We start from the raw sequence: 16,286 nt of genomic DNA, 5'->3' as shown, positions 1-16,286 counted from the left end.
TTCACCGTGGGTGTGCATGGCGCTCTGAGGGTGTGGCGGGCAGGCCCATCGCCCGTGCGCAGCCCTGCCCCAGGCCTGGCGGGTGACGCACGTGTTCTCACCTCCACAGCGGTTACCTGGGGCCGGGCGGCATCGGAGACGGTGGCAGGTTCCGGAACTGCACGGGCGGCGCCGCGGGCTACGTGGACCGCCTGCTCCTGGGCGACCAGCACCTCTACCAGCACCCTTCCTCCGCTGTGAGTGCGCGCCGCCCTGTCGGGGCGGACCCCGAGGTGGGGAAGCGGGGCGGCCACCCCCAGCTGCACCGGAGAGGTAGACTAGGGCAGAGCCGAGCTGTGTTTGGAGTTGGCTGACCTTAGAGACTTCACTTTAACATTGGTTTTGGGCGGTGTGGTTCTTTGGCTTTAAAGTGAGGCTGCCTGGCACCACGGAGAAGGCAGTGGCAAGCCACTGCAGTACTCTTGCCTAGAAAATCCCATGGATGGAGGAGCCTGGTAGGCCGCAGTCCATGGGGTCGCTATGAGTCGGACACGACTGAGCGACTTCACTTTCACTTTTCACTTTCATGCGTTGGAGAAGGAAATGGCAACCCACTCCAGTGTTCTTGCCTGGAGAATCCCAGGGCCGGGGGAGCCTGGTGGGCTGCCGTCTATGGGGTCGCACAGAGTCAGACACGACTGAAGTGACTTAGCAGCAGCAGCAGCCCAGCACCAGGTGTGCACGAGGTGCTTTCGTGTGGGTCTCAGGTCCGGGGCGGGGTGGGCGGTTCCAACAGGGGACGTTTGTCGGGCAGCGCTTTGGGATCATCATGTCTGGGGCTGGAGGAAGCAGGACGGGGCAGGGGGACCGTCACACACAGGCCCCGCTGGCATCCTGGGGGCTGGGGCCACCCCTCAGAGGTGTTCTCAGTGGGGCGGGCGCGGTCCAGGCCCTTGACATCCCCGGAGGGATGTGGATAGCCCAGCAAGAGGTGACTCCCGAGAGCTGGCTCCCTCAGGGACGAACCCAGCAAGGGGGTGACTCCGAGAGCTGGCTCCCTCAGGGACGAACCCAGGAGCAGCTTGAGAGCTTTCTGCCGTCACTACTTCCAGATGCTCTCGTCCCCAGAGGGGTGGGACGAGCCGGGGCGGGGGCGCTGGGTGATGCCCCCGGCACCCACGACAATAACTGGCTCCAGATTTCTGTCTTTTCTATAATAACCGTTTCTCTTACAATGAAATGATACAAATGTATTTTTAAATGTTATTTGCCTCGAAAGAGGAAAGGAAGAAGTTAATGTCACAATAGGGTCGATCCCAAAGAATAAACCTGAAAAGTAAAAGATTCCATAGTGTTTGAAGCTGGCTAGGGACGCATTGTGTCAGGGACATGGGTCCCGGCACCACCTCTCAGACCACCTGAGGTCAAGGTGGCTGCCCTGCACCGGGGCTCACATCTGTGTTTCCTTCCAGAGTGTCACACACCACACACTTTCTTGGCCAGAAGTATGCTGGCCACAAGTTGGCAGTGAATTTCTGCAGCGAAACCAGAAACATTGCTGGGGTGTAAGGAAGTTTGTATTTCGTCTGCGGGTTTTTTGTGTGGTTTTCGATCAGTGAGTGAGTCCTGCCTTCTTGTCCTGTTCAGGTGCTTTATCACACCGAGGTGGCCTATGACCCAGAGGGCATCCTGGGGACCATCAACTCCATCGTGATGGCGTTTTTGGGAGTTCAGGTATCTGTTCATCTCATGAGAATGCGTGTTCCTGACAGTTGGTGACTATTGATCCACCACTCATACACGTGTCGGTGGACCAAGAGAAGTCACTGGAAACAGTCTTGTGTGTAGTTCAGGCCTAATAAATTCTACTCCTGTTTAACAGATCGTCACAACTAGGTCGGAGAAGGCAATGGCAAGCCACTCCAGTACTCTTGCCTAGAAAATCCCATGGATGGAGGAGCCTGGTAGGCTGCAGTCCGTGGGGTCGCTAAGGGTCGGACACGACTGAGCAACTTCACTTTCACTTTTCACTTTCACACATTGGAGAAGGAAATGGCAACCCACTCCGGTGTTCTTGCCTGGAGAATCCCAGGGACGGGGGAGCCTGGTGGGCTTCCGTCTACGGGGTCACACAGAGTCGGACACGACTGAAGTGCCTCAGCAGCAGCAGCACAACTAGGTGCTAAAAGTTGGCGCGTTCATATAACTGGGTGTCGTTCTGGCAGTCTCAGAAGTTCTTGCTCACATGGCTCGTCTTGGCAGTGGGGACAGCAGCCCCAGGGTGAGTGGTGTCTTCGCTGGGCTGGACCGCGTCTGGAAGGTCACCTGTCACTTTTCTTCCATGTGCATGTCACACAGTTTCAGATGACGCGTGCTCTGTGCCCGAGCCAGTACCAGTGGCTCTCGGTTTCTCTCAGAGACAATTATGTTAAGATTCTGAGCAGCCCAGATTTTCCTTCCTGAAATTCTCCTGATTTGGTGTCGGAAACCATTCATTGAGATGACTAGGAGGGGGAACACCACATACCCCTTCCTGGGGGACCTCTTTGACACTGAAACTGTTCGGCGCATGGCTGCAGAGTCCTCCAGATGGGGCTGGTCCGACGGAGGAACTGGCTTTTTATTTCATTTAAGTTTACACTTGAATAGTCACAGGTGGCCAGTGGCTCCTGTGTGGGACAGTGCGGGTCTATAGTGTTTACATTTTGGTGGTTAAATAATTTCCTGGGTAGAGATGCTGCCTTTCCGTCTGCAGCGCTGTAGAGTTTGCATGGCTGCTTTTATTCATAAATGCGTTTAATCCCCCCGGAAGCTCTCCAGGTAAATCTGTGCGTGCCCTGACTCCGGTAAGGAGTGCTGACCGCCACCCGTGCCTGGACCCTGCACACCCACTGGGCTGTCCAGGGAGTGTTTCTGTACCCCCTGTGCTTCAATAGTGTTTATATAAGTTAATAGCTCCCAAATAAGTTAATTCACATAAGACTCCAAGAACAGAACATTCATAAGATTTAGCTCTTCTAGATTATTGCTAACACTTTCTTCAGTGTTTTCAGAAAATCCTAATTTGGGGGGTGGTTATGCAAAGTGCAGATTTTTCTGTTTTTAAAGTGTTCCCTGCCTCTGGGTCCATACTGCCCCATCCACCTTCTCTACCCCTGACAGACGGGGCCATCCAACAGCCCAGCCTGAGCTGGTCCCTGGTTGCGTGGTGGGGGAGTGACTTTCCTTGGCTCCCATCGCCTGTGGGAGAAGGCTCGTGCTGCCTGACCCCTCCTTCCCACCTCTGATCTGCTTGGCCTTTCTGAACTACCTGCAGTCCCGCAGGGCGGCCGTGTGCTTTCACCTGTGTGACATGCTGCGTGCATGCTGTTCCAGGCTGCCCAACACTGTTCCTGCTTTGTGCTCATGTCCTCAGCCCGGCAGCGCGTCCTCTGCACATCCTCCTCCCTCCTCCCTCCCTCCCCAGTGGTCCCTGCACCTCTCGGCCCCCACTAGCCAAGGGCAGGGGGACCATCCATTCCCTGGTAACCTCAGTGCCTACAGGCGAGTCTGTCCTGGAACACTGGGTGAATATGAAATAAGAATCGCCCCCCTGGCTGGTTCTCTGGGTCATACTGCCTTTTCTTCCCCAGGCAGGGAAGATACTCCTGTATTACAAGGACCAGACCAGAGGCATCCTGATCAGATTTGCTGCCTGGGGTTGTCTTCTTGTAAGTCACCCCCTCCCTCAGTGAAGTTCCTTCTCTTCACACATTCACGTTTCAAAGAAAGAAAGCATTTAGCCTTGGGGTCACGGCTGTCATGCCAGAACGTTCTTCAGTTCATCATTCCGATGCCTAAATGCTCAGGGTGGTTTTCTTAGGAGAAGTCTCTTTAAGGAAGTCATTGAATCCAGGAGGAAACGGAGCGGAGGGGTAGATTCTGGGGGGCCTTTGCAGGACCTGGTCCCCGATGACAGTTTGGCAGGTGGCAGAAGAGAAGCTGGGCATTCCTCTCCACTCTGACCTTGCAGTCGTGTTTCCTCCGAGGATTCACTCCAGCTGATCAGCTCGTTTACCTTCAACTCAGGGCAGTGATGAGAAGGCGCTTTGTGGAGAGTATTTTTCGCACTGTATCTTGTTTGTGTATGTAATTATTATTTTTGTTCTGGCTGTGCTGGGCTTTCATTGCTGTGCTCAGGCGTTGCTCCAGGTGTGGCGGGTGGGGGCTACTCTGGTTAGCTTCTCATCGCGGGGCTCCTCTTGTTGCAGAGCACTGGCCCTAGGGTGCGCGGGCTCAGTCACTGTGGTACGCAGGCTTAGTTGCTCTGCGGCATGTGGACTCTTCCCGGACCAGGGATCAAACCTGTGTCCCCTGCATTGCAAGGCAGATTCGTAACCACTGGACCACCAGGGAAGCCCATACTGATACATCTTAAACATGTTTTTCTAGTTAGAAGAATAAAACGGAGGGCACACTTTTCAGCTTTCCCTAAGCAAGGAAGTCACTCCTGGTTTTCAGTTTGGAACCACCGTTGTTTCTGGAGATGACGGAAAAAACTTTTAACATCTTTCTCCCCACCCCACCCCGCCTCCAGGGGCTTGTTTCTGCAGCTCTGACGAAAGCATCTGAGAATGAAGGCTTTATTCCAGTAAACAAAAACCTCTGGTAGGTGCAGAAGCCCCGTCGTCACCCCCGGGGGGCGGGCGGCCGCCGCGCTCTCCAGAGCCCTGAGACGCCCGGTGTCCCCAGGTCCGTCTCCTACGTCACCACGCTGAGCTCCTGGGCCTTCCTCGCCCTGCTGGTCCTCTACCCCGTGGTGGACGTCAAGGGGCTGTGGACGGGAGCCCCGTTCTTCTACCCGGGTGAGCCCCCCGCCCCAGGCCGCGCGGAGGAGGGCACTCAGAGGACGGGCTGGAGGCTGGGAGGGGCTGGTGCTGAGCGTGCCCGGGGACCCCAGGCGGGCATCGCTGGCTCTGTTCCCAGGCAGCCCCCCATTTTACCGTTTAGTTTGTGGGGTCGTAAATGTACCCGACTGGCCTCCTCAGGCAGGTCACTGGTTCCGGGAGCTTCAGAAAAGGGGCCATGCCTTGTCACAGAGCACCCCACACACACACACACACGCACCCTGCAGACGACGCGTGAGTGATGCTATGTGGAGGAGCCGCCCGGGGGCACTGGGGGCGGTTTAGCCGCGCTTCTGCCCAACGAGAGGCAGCAGGTGAGTTCAGTGACTCATTTCAGCCCCGAGTCCAGTAACAGCTACTCTCTCTGGTCCTCGGGTTTTCTGGGTAGAGAAGGTAAGTTAATATTTCTGACTTTCAGATTTAGTATTCCAGAGTCACACTTAACAAAAGGAGTATTTTCTAATTTTTGTATGTCATTTATACTCAAATCTTAACATACCCATCCCTTAGTTTTTGGGCCATAGCTGATAGCAGAAGTGGGTGCTTTTTCTCTTTTTCCACTGAACAGTCAAACGTCCAGAGTTAGGTGGCTGACCAGCTGTGTCTCCCCAGGGATGAACTCGATCTTGGTGTACGTGGGTCACGAGGTCTTCGCCAACTACTTCCCCTTCCAGTGGAAACTGGGGGATCCGCAGTCGCACAGGGAGCACCTCGTGCAGAACACGGTCGCCACCGCCCTGTGGGTGCTCATTGCCTATGTCCTCTATAAGAAGAAGGTGTTCTGGAAAATCTGAGGCCCTGGCCGAGATGTGTTTCTGGCAGAACGGCTGGGCCCCAGGGATCACTGACAGGAGTCCTTGCTTATAAAACAGATGGGCTGTGTGTTTCCCAGTTACGGGGGCGATGCGGATACGCTCAGGCTGGTTGACTGGGACGCGGCTCGTCCAACTGCCTGTGTGCGTGGAACTCAAACCGCTCAACCCTAATTGTCTTTTCTCTCCATCTGCTGTGTGAACGGATGCCTCTGGAGCTTCATTCTAAGGATGTGTGGTTGAGTTTTTCACAAGGGATGACCAGGCCCCTTGGCTTCTGTGCCGGATAAAGCCGCCTCAGGTCTGCTTTCACTGACCATGTTCCCTGCAGACTTGTCGTCCCATGCTTGTCCAGAGACCAAGAGGCCACCATCGCTGCCGTGTCTGAGTGTGCAGCTCACTGGGTGTCATGGACAGTAACATAGTCTGCTATATTTTGGTTACGTACAGTTTAATATTCCAAGAAAGTCCAAGTAATATCCTTTCAGATCCGTAAGGTATGGGTAGATCCAAAGAAATGCCTTTCCCTCAGAAGCCATGCTCTGCATTTCCCCACTTGAAAAACAAGTGACACTGTAGACACGTGATTCCCGGCCACCCTCACCAAGTTATCTACTTAGGCACCTCCCTGAGCTCATCACCTCCCCGTCTGTCTGCCCACCCGCCTCCCACCCGTCCGTCCGTCCGTCTGTGTATCTGGAGGGGAGGGGTCCCCAGAGCCATCCTCTGTCTCTAGGAAGAGAGGAGCCCGTACTGTCTGCCATCCTTGCCGGGCAGGTCCTCTCCAGCCCCGAGACTCGGGGGGTGGGAGGCATCAGTGGCTTTCCTGAATCCTTAGATCATTTTGTTACTGAAAACGCTTCAAAATAAATGATGTTTAAAAAGCTCTCCCTGGAGTGACTCCTTTCAGAATGACCCTCCACAGCGGAGGCAGCTTGCCTGCTTGGAATCACCAAACTAAAGAATCGTCCGTCGGGTGTGAAGGTGGAGAACGCAGAGGAGCAGCACTCGTGATGCAGTGTCCTGCGTCCAGGGCTTCTCTGTGGCAGAACGGTCGCGCTGCGGAGCATCCTTGCGTGATGAGGTGGGCTCACCTCAGCCCGTCCCCTGTCGCCCCGCGTGGATGACGTGTTTTCCAGCTACCCCGTCTCTGGGCCAACTTACATCCCAACTTGTACCTGCCCGAGGACGCCTCCACCTGCATGACCGCCAGCATCCAGGCATCCCCGCCCCTGTCTGTCTTCCGCAGAACTTTGCAGCTCGGGCTGCCCCAGCCCGGCACACAGCTGATGCTCCGCCTCTGGCTTCCCCGCCTTCCCTCCTGTCCGCCCCTTTCCCGCGATCAGTCGTAGAGACTTCTCGGCTCTGTCTCCGGCTCCCACCAGAAGTCCTCGTCCTCACGGTCACCGCCTGCTGCTCTTGCCCAGACTCTTGGAATCGTTTTTGACCTGGCCTCCCTCCCTGGGTCCCTCCTGTAAAGTCACTCTCTACTGCCCCAGGCTGTGCTGCAAATCACTGTTGGAGAGGCCCAGGCAGCATCGTGGAGTGGGCTGTGCTGGGAGGAGGTGGACAACTTGTCAGACGGAAAACGTGAGCAGTGTAGGTGGGAAACTGCCATTGGGAAGTGTCCCCCGCTCCTTGTAAACCAGGGCTGCCCTTCAGTCCTGTTTACCGAATCCGTTCCCTCTATCAGAACCAGGTTCCTGTTACCCTTTGGGGTGTAGCCAACTGTCAGCCCGGGAGGTGGACATTCAGAAACCGAGGCACTTACATGACCTGTTTGCAGAGCTGACTTCCATTCTTTTTTCACACGGCCTCATCAGTTAGTTCATAGAGCTGTTTTTGCTTTAATTTTCCAACAATAAAAGCCTTTTTGCGGTTGGGGGAGGGAAACGGATTATACTTCATAAAGCAATGTTGCTGTGCTTAGTTGCTCAGTTGTGTCCGACTCTTTGTGACCCCGTGGACTGTAGCCTGGCAGGCTCCTCTGTCCATGGGATTCTTCAGGCATGAATACTAGAGTCGGTGGCCAAGCCCTCCTCCAGGGGGATCTTCCCAACCCAGGGATCAAACCCGTGTCTCCTGCATTGGCAGGCAGATTTGAGTCATGGGGGAAGCTCTCAGATCAAATGCCCTCCTTGTAAGAACTTCCCCTGGAGCTGGAACAGCGCTGTGGGCAGGCAGAACCATCCCTGGCTGAGCCCAGAGCACCTCCCTTTCTTCCTCCTGGCCCTTGTATCCGCTTCCCAGTTCCGGTCCCACTTCCCACCTCCTCAGGGAGCCGGGCCTCTGACGGTGACTAGTTGTCCTGTTAGGTTTTTTCCTCTTCATTCTCTCCTGTCGACATCTGAGCTGTCACATTTGCCCGCTGCCTCTAGGGCATCTTCTCTCATCTCTTATTCTTGTCCCAAAGTAATATTTATTTTCCTCTGCGTCCTCTAATACGTGACTGGGGTCAACCTCCCAGCTGTTTATCGCTTTCTGCCCTGCATGACAGCCATCTGGGTACCGGACCGGCCTCCCGCACTGAACCGTGAGCTCACGGAGGGTGAGGCCTTGCCCGTCTGCATGTTCGTCAAGTGCAGACGCAGTGCCCCGCGCCCTGTGCCCATGTGGAGCAGGCACCAAATCAACATTTGTGGAAGCAAAGCAGCGGTGGTGGGTGTGTCTTCATCTGCTGCTGCTAAGTCACTTCAGTCGTGTCCGACTCTGCGATCCCATAGTCGGCAGCCCACCAGGCTTTTAGCATAACCTGGAGTACACGTGTTGTGTGCATGGGGGTGAGGGGCAGTCCTCTCTGAGGAGGCCCCCCTCTGGCAGGGCACCTTCATGGGTGGTCACGGCTGTGTCCCCCCGAACCTCAGCGGGTGTGGCTGAGCAGGGCCCCCTGCAGAGGCAGTGCACCCAACTGGGGAGAATGCCGGATAGGGTGTCTTGCGCTTAAAAGCGCAGGAACTCTGGCTCCAGCTGGGTTAGCAGGAGAGCATCACCCGGAAGTAGTCCTGGGGCGAGCAGCCCCCAGTTCAACCCCGAGGCCCAGATGCTGCCCCATTGCCATCAGGACAGCCGCACACACTCAGCTCCACACGGGAGGGCGCAGGCGTTCCCTTGGTGGCGCCTAACGTTTTTGGCTGGAAAACCCTCCCCAAACTGTGTGAGACCAGCCATGACAGGGAGCTTGGCCTGGCTGGGCCCGGGCTGAGTGGGGACAGCTGGCATCTCCCTGGGGAGGGATGGGGACACCCCTGGGCGGCGCTGGCTGCAGAAAACACCTGTCACGGGGCATCTTTGGGGGAAGTCGGGTGGAATCCTTGAGTAACAAAGCAAAACGTGCTGTTCTGTAGCGGGGCTATCGTAGCCTAAGATCGTGTTTTCATTTGTGCCCGTATATTCCAAATTACTTTTTATAAAGAGGTCAGTAAGTTGCTGCTCTTGTACTTTACCTCCCTTCACTCTGGCCCATGAAAGGTCTCTCTCACGAATGCGCAGTGATCGAGTTTGTGTCACCCAGTATTAGCTTAAATCAAAGTCAACATTCTAGCTTTTATTTTTCCTTTAGTATCGTCCCAAATAAATGGGTGACAAACGGACTTGGAGAAATTTTCTCAGCATCTCAAAATGCCTTTCAGAAGTGGTTTCCATCAATTGTAAAAATCCAGGGGTAGAGCTTTAAAAAAAAATCCTAAGCGGTAGAGCCACAGCCCTAGAACAATGCAGGTCGGGTTTCAGACACAACTTTGTTTGGAGTTTGGAATTAGGCGGCAACGGCACTGCCAATGGTGGTCTCAGCTGTGTGTTTGTGTGACCTGTTTTCACGGACGGGCCGAGCCAACATTTTTCTCCTGATAATCAGTTTTTCTTGGGCATTCATTCCCAAACACTGTTTTTCTCCAGGCTGTGCATTTCCAAATTCAAAGTTGATTAGATGTGCTACGTTTGCATGTTTGCATCGTGTCATAAGATGCCTCCGACTCCGTAACACCTCATTTCACGGCAGATGTGCAGACATGCGGAAGCAGCCAGCCTCCCCCCAGTGCTCCTTGGCAGAATCCAGCCCGAGCACAGCTCTCAGGACAGCTGGCCTCCATCCTGCGGGGCCCAGCACATGGCTTCCCACAGTGTCTGTTAACATCTCAGGGCCAGTGGGATTCTGTCCTGATCTCTAGGACTTTCTCTACAGAGTTCAGTTCTTTTTCTGTTATCCCCATCTTTCATGGCTGTTCATTGTAGCATTTTATCTTGCCAGTGGTCACACCTTTCCACTTTGATACATAAGAAATTTTTTTCTGATTAAACTCCGTATGTTGTTTGGCTCGTTAAGTGGTGTGTGCCTGCCAAGTCCCTTCAGTCGTGTCTGACACTTTGCGACCCCATGGACTGTATCCTGCCAGGCTCCCACTGTCCATGGGATTCTCCAGGCAAGAATGCTGGAGTGGGTTGCCATTTCCTTCTCCAGGGGATCGTCCCAACTCAGGGATCAAACCCGCCCACATCTCTTATGTCTTTCTACCTTGGCAGGCAGGTTCTTTATCACTATCGCCACCTGGGAAGCCCTGTAAAGTGGTACCAAATCCTCTCCACCTAGGAGACAGCTTGTGTCAGTTTAACAAACCCCAGGCACCACTGAATTAAAAAATAATAATAATAATTGGTCTCTTTTAATCTGGTGCCTATGCACGTGGGTGTTAGAAAGTCTTGTTTTGATGTGTGCTGCCCCCAAACACTGATCTGAAGAAGGGATTAGGGAACCAGGAAGTGTCAAGAGTGTTTACTGTGAAAGTTGCTAGGGGCAATACACACGATGGTAAAAACAACAGGATGATATTTTTTTTAAATCATTTTGTTCGTCTTCGGCTGTGCTGGGTCTTCATTGCTGCACGTTTTCTTTTTTGCTGGGCTTTTTTCTAGCTGCAGAGAGCGGGGGTGGTGCTTGGGCTTCTCTTGTTGCGACTCCCAGGCTCTAGAGCATAGGCTCAGTGGTGGTGACACACGAGCGTGGCTGCTCCGTGGGGACCGCTGGTCATATGGTTGCGCAGTTTTTAGTTGTTTAAGGCGCCTCCACACTGTTCTTCGTAGGGGCTGCACTCATTCCCATTCCTTCCGACAGGGAGGAGAGTTCCCTTTTCCCCTCACCCTCTCCAGCATTTATATGCAGACTTTTTGATGGTGTGAGGTGACACCTCATTGTAGTTTTTGATTTGCATTTCCCTAAAGACGCTTGCTCCTTGGAAGGAAAGTTATGACCAACCTTGATAGTATATTAAAAAGCAGAGACATTACTTTGCCAACCAAGGTCCGTCTAGTCAAGGCTATGGTTTTTCCCGTGGTCACGTATGGATGTGAGAGTTGGACTGTGAAGAAAGCTGAGCGCCGAAGAATTGATGCTTTTGAACTGTGGTGCTGGAGAAGACTCTTGAGAGTCCCTTATACTGCAAGGAGATCCAACCAGTCCATTCTAAAGGAGATCAGTCCTGGGCTGATGCTGAAGCTGAAACTGCAATACTTTGGCCACCTCATGCGACGAGTTGACTCACTGGAAAAGACTCTGATGCTGGGAAAGGTTGGGGGTGGGAGGAGAAGGGGACGACCAAGAATGAGATGGCTGGATGGCATCACCGACTCTGTGGACATGAGTTTGAGTGTACTCCGGGAGTTGGTGAGGGGCAGGGAGGCCTGGCGTGCTGTGATTCATGGGGTCGCGGAGAGTCGGACACGACTGAGCGACTGCACTGAACTGAATAATATGTGATATCAAGCATTTTTTCCATGTGGTTCTTGGCCATTGGTCATCTTCAGAGAAACGTATTTAAGTCTTCTGCCCAGTTTTTGACTGGGTTATGTGATTTAATATTGAGTTGTGTGAGGTGTCTCTATATTTTGAAGATTGTCAGTTGTGATCATTTGCAAATGTATTCTCTGGGTTATCTTTTCCCCCTGTCTATGGTTTCCTTTTGTGTGCAGTTTTAAATTTAATTAGGTCTCATTTGTTTTTGTTACACTAGGATATAGAGAGAAGGCAATGGCAAGCCACTCCAGTACTCTTGCCTGGAAAATCCCATGGATGGAGGAGCCTGGTGGGCTGCAGTCCATGAGGTTGCAGGGGTCAGACAAGACTGAGCGACTTCACTTTCACTTTTCACTTTCACACATTGGAGAAGGAAATGGCAACCCACTCCAGTGTTCTTGCCTAGAGAATCCCAGGGACGGGGGAGCCTGGTGGGCTTCCATCTATGGGGTCACACAGAGTCGGACACGACTGAAGTGACTTAGCAGCAGTAGCAGCAGGATATAGATCCAAAAGATAGTGCCATGATTTATGTCAAAGAATGTTCTGCCTATATTTCCATCTGAGTTTTATAGTATCTGGTCTTACATTTAGGTCTTTAATCTATTTGGAGTTGATCCTTGTATAATGATGTTAAGAACGTTGATTTTGTTCTACATGTAGCGACTGTCCACTTTTCCTAGCACCACTTATTGAAGAGACTTTTTTTCCATTTCATATTCTTGCCTCCTTGGTCATAGATTAACCATAGGTGCACGATCTTATTTCCAGGCTTTCTGTCCTGTCCCATTGATCTGTGTGTCTGTCTCTTTGCCAGTACCATACTGTTTTGATGACTGTAGCTTTGTACTATAGTCTCAAGTCTGGGAACCTGATTCCTCTGTTTTTGTTTCTTATGATGCCTTTGGCTTATTTGGGTGGGGTCCTGTGTGTTTCCATACACGTTTTTAAACCTTTTGTTCTAGTTTTGTGGAAAAGTGCCATTGGTAGTTTGATAGGGATTGCATTGAGTCTGTAGATTGTCTTGAGCAGTATGGTCATTTTTAAAAAATATTTTAAAGAACATTTATTTGTTTGGCTGTGTTAGGTCTTAGTTGGGCTCATGCAGTGAGCAGGCTTAGTTGTCCTGTGGCATGCGGGATCTTAATTCCCCAACCAGGGATTGAACCTGTGTCCCCTAGCATTACAAGGTGAATTCTTAACCACTAGACCACCAGGGAAGCCCCTTTATATAAACTTCTTATGCAAAGTAATGAAGCCATGCTCCAGAGGGTTGACCAAAACCAGTGACTAACAAGTTCCTGAGCTTCTCTCACAGGACTCCAGTGAAGGGAACAGGTTAAAACTGCTCCATCTGTGGCCTGTTTTCACTCAACAAGCTCAGTTTGGTTGTTTTCTGTTCTTCCTCTAAATGCACAGCCTCCTGGCCTCTTGCAGCCTGGGAGCCTGGAGTTAGCTCCTGCCCAGCACAAGGTGGCTAAGCCTGGTTGGGACTCCCAACCCTGAAGGTGGGGCCGTGTGGGGTTCCTGTGAACGGCCTTCTGCCATCAGAAGCCTCCTCCCTCACATCACGTTCAGGGCCTCTGTTGTGAATGTGCCGAGGCAGGAGCCCAGGTGCCCCCGCACAGAAGAGCTATCACCTCATCTGTCCCCGTGCCTGCGGCCACCCCGCTCACACAACACGTGCCCCTCATCCTCGGCAGGCGGCTCAGAGACCTGTTCTCCTGCCTCTCGGCTGCAAACCACTGCACCTCAGCGTCTGGCTTGCTGCACGTGCGGCCAATGGACCCACTTTGCCAGCAGTGACTGAACTTCTTAGCTCTTTCATTCTTTAGGCTCCCGAGAAACAACTGTTTGTGGGATGCTTACCTCAGATAGTTCAGAAACAGTGACAGAAACCAACCTGACACCATGTTGGACTTGGAGGTGGGAGGCTCTGGTCCCAAGCATGTCCATCTTTACAACCACCCGGGGAGGCGGGGGGAGGGCCAATGCCTGCTCCCAGGACACGCCTGAGGCAGAGGCAGGAACTCGTCCCTGGTACTCAGAAAGGAGAGGCCGGCTAGAGCTGGGCTGGTGGGCAGGCCCTCTTGCTCCGGGCGTCAGCGGCCTGGGGGCTGCAGGGCCGGGAGGCGTCCCCCACACCCTTCCTGGGCCTCTGGGCAGGACCGCACCCTGGCCCCCACAGCACCTTCACTGGAAGTTCACTCTCATTCATTCTGGCATGAAGGTTTTCGGTATTAAAACTTGCTGAAGGAAAAGGTCTAGGTGTTGATAACCTAATATTCACCAAAGCCTAACTGTGCGAAAGAAAATCTTGAGATCGTGGAAGGAAATGTCTTTCTAAATAAAAGACACTCTTGTTCAGACACTTATAAGAATTAAAAAGTAAAAACAAAACAAAAAAACACCCCAATTTATTTACAAAACAAGTTCTTTTGTTTTACAAAAATCACCCCAAAAAGTGACAAAAATAGAAATAGCTTCTCAGACTCTTGGGAACTACTTCTAAGTGACCGAGGGGTCGGAACCCGGAGGCCCCCTCCTCCTGAAGCGCAGTAGCCGTCCGTCGCCCGGCCCAGTGGCCCAGCAGGAGGCCCTCAGGCCAGGGTCTGGAGCAGCAGGATCTTCTCGTTGACGCAGAACCTGTGCAGCACGAGCATCAGGCTCTCCCCGCAGCGGGACACCTGGCGCTCCATGGCCAGGCGGAAGTCCTCCTTCACGCCCTTGGTGATGCCCCGGGTGACCGTGTGGTGCCTGGCGGGGCGGCGACAGGGAGACAAACGGGCGGCTGGTTAGCACGGCCGCACGGGTCCGCGGTCCCGGGGCAGGAGAACAGCCTGCCTCAAACCTAGCGGAGAGCTTTGGAAAGAAAAACGCCCTGACCAAACAGCCCCACCTGCCCGGTCCTTCTAGGATGGCCTCAGAACTGGAGCGTCACCTTCCCCACTCGGGACAAGTGTTCTACACGCCTGAACAGGTCCGGCGAGCCGCTGCCTGCCTGCCTCTGGCTCCCGCAGCTCTGACGCTGGGCTCCCCCGACTCGCACACGGTTTGGTGACGCGGGGCTCACTGCTCAGGCCACACGGCTCTCGGGTCCAGCCAGGCCGGCCTCGGGGGGCGGGTCGCCTGAGCGGGCGGGGCTGCGGCCGTGACCCCTGGCCGGGGTCCCCACACAGCCTGGGTCACCAACACGACTCTGCTCCCCGCGATGCCAGGCCTGTGTGTGGGAAGCAGGCACGGCTGGGGTCCTGAGATGCGGCTCTGGCACGGACACAGGGGAGCAGAGTCCCTGAAGGAGAGCCTCCTGGGCTCTGGGGGGGCCCGGGAGTCCCCAGTCAGGGAAGCACAGGCGGGTTGCTCAGGGGGCCCCAGAGGGTGTGCCTCAGAGAAAGGGGTCACAGAGGGAACCCCGGACACCGACATGAAGGAGGAAAAGAAACACCTAGCAAAGTTCAGTGGGTTCAAGTCAGAGGAAAGGAGCTGTAACCACCCCTCGGTGATGGGGTGGATTCAGACCAACACAAGGTACCTCCATCCCCAGCCCTCTGCCTGACTCCCCTCAGACAGGCATAGGCATTTAAAACTAGACTTTGAGGGTACTGGCCAAAATTAAAAGGTTTGAGACCATTCTTAAAATGTTTGTTTTTAAAACCCGAATCATATAAAGTAAGAACAACAGAAGTGAAAAGCTGCGGTGTAACGGAAGGAATAAAACACCCGGGCTTGCTTAGAAGGGTGCTGTACTACAGGCCCTCTACACGCCTGCGGGCACATTACAGAACTACACAGCGCTCAGCAGCACAGCCACGGCCCAAACGCGGGTCTCCACGGACACGTCCAGCCTTCCTCAGCAGGGAGGACATAGGGCCAGTGAGCCCCACTGGGGGCACAAGCAGCCCCTCTGTGCCGCCCTGGGACATGGCTCTTGGGGGACCCAGCCTGCAGCCCCAAATGAGAGCCTGCCCTCTGACCCAGTGAAAGACACTGGTGTTTGCAGATCCTGAGTGAAGGGCATGGGTGCCTCCAACCAAAGGCTCCCCTTCATGCTGGTAATCACAAGACGCCATGTCCTGCTGGGCGTGGGCCCAAGGCCAGACTGTTTCCATATACAAAGAGCAGTTACATTTCTATCAGAGTTTCTATTGCTCTGGTAAGTCTGGATGAAGAAGAGAATGAATTAGCTTTTGTGTTTTAAGACCAGGATAAACCAGTTAATAAAAGTGGTGTCCTGCCTACCAGTTATTTTCAATTCAGAAAGGTGAGGTCAGTGTCAGGAAAATAACTCTGCTAAAGCCAGCCCACTGAGGCTGGACCCTCAACCCTGGGCACGAATTTGGAAATCCCAGAATAAAAATTTACTTCTGAGTTCCGCTAGCCATAAACATTTATCACCAAATGCCTTATGTTTTATGAAAAGAGAACCGTAGTTTAGTGCCTGATCTGATGTGCGCTTAACCTGACACACTTTCATATAGTGTTCACTTATTTCCAGATCCATAATGATTTTTAAATTGAACACAAAAACACTGGCAACTTATGGAAAAAAATAAGGAATGTTAACAATATTACAACCAGATGGCTTGCCAAGGAATGCGGAACAAATTAAAAAATTAAATAAAGCATGAAGAAAGGGCACCGAGGAACGAAGAGCTGGAAACCATGGGCGGTAAGACATGTCAACAAACAGCACACTATGAGCAGGTGTGTCCGCGTGGTACCTGTCGGCAGTCTGTATGCTGGGCTGAAGCACAGGGAAGAATTCCTGCTGCAGTAACCCCATGGGAGGGCTAGAAGGCCTTTAAAAAACAGCAAACAGCGGCA

At 53.3% G+C, this 16,286-nt stretch overlaps 2 protein-coding genes across 7 annotated transcripts in view; one reads left to right on the top strand and one right to left on the bottom strand.

Annotated features, from left to right (window-relative positions):
• The window catches only part of HGSNAT (heparan-alpha-glucosaminide N-acetyltransferase), a 30,505-nt gene extending 23,940 nt beyond the window's left edge, over positions 1 to 6,565 (top strand). Inside the window, exons 13-18 of the mRNA XM_055416688.2 lie at positions 110 to 236; positions 1,627 to 1,713; positions 3,612 to 3,689; positions 4,556 to 4,626; positions 4,711 to 4,823; positions 5,478 to 6,565. Coding sequence (XP_055272663.2) covers positions 110 to 236; positions 1,627 to 1,713; positions 3,612 to 3,689; positions 4,556 to 4,626; positions 4,711 to 4,823; positions 5,478 to 5,659 — 658 coding nt within the window. The 3' untranslated portion in view covers positions 5,660 to 6,565. The remainder of the gene's footprint in view (positions 1 to 109; positions 237 to 1,626; positions 1,714 to 3,611; positions 3,690 to 4,555; positions 4,627 to 4,710; positions 4,824 to 5,477) is intronic.
• Positions 6,566 to 13,851: 7,286 nt separating this feature from the next.
• INTS10 (integrator complex subunit 10) overlaps positions 13,852 to 16,286 on the bottom strand; it is a 29,509-nt gene continuing 27,074 nt past the window's right edge. For 5 of the 6 annotated variants that reach the window (XM_055416682.2, XM_055416686.2, XM_088832687.1 and 2 more), the window contains 2 exons: positions 16,184 to 16,261; positions 13,852 to 14,219 (listed from right to left, as the gene is read on the bottom strand). In XM_055416682.2, the coding sequence (XP_055272657.1) occupies positions 14,063 to 14,219; positions 16,184 to 16,261 (235 nt within the window). In that variant the 3' untranslated portion in view covers positions 13,852 to 14,062. The remainder of the gene's footprint in view (positions 14,220 to 16,183; positions 16,262 to 16,286) is intronic. The other variant, XM_055416684.2, reaches the window with a different exon arrangement.

Source organism: Moschus berezovskii, chromosome 26 (assembly GCF_049115385.1).
Source record: "Moschus berezovskii isolate FMDL1 chromosome 26, NW_MosBer_1.0, whole genome shotgun sequence".
In the NCBI taxonomy this organism is placed as follows: domain Eukaryota; kingdom Metazoa; phylum Chordata; class Mammalia; order Artiodactyla; family Moschidae; genus Moschus; species Moschus berezovskii.
The sequence above is the reverse complement of the archived record's forward strand: the minus strand, read 5'-3'. Positions and strand labels throughout refer to the sequence as shown.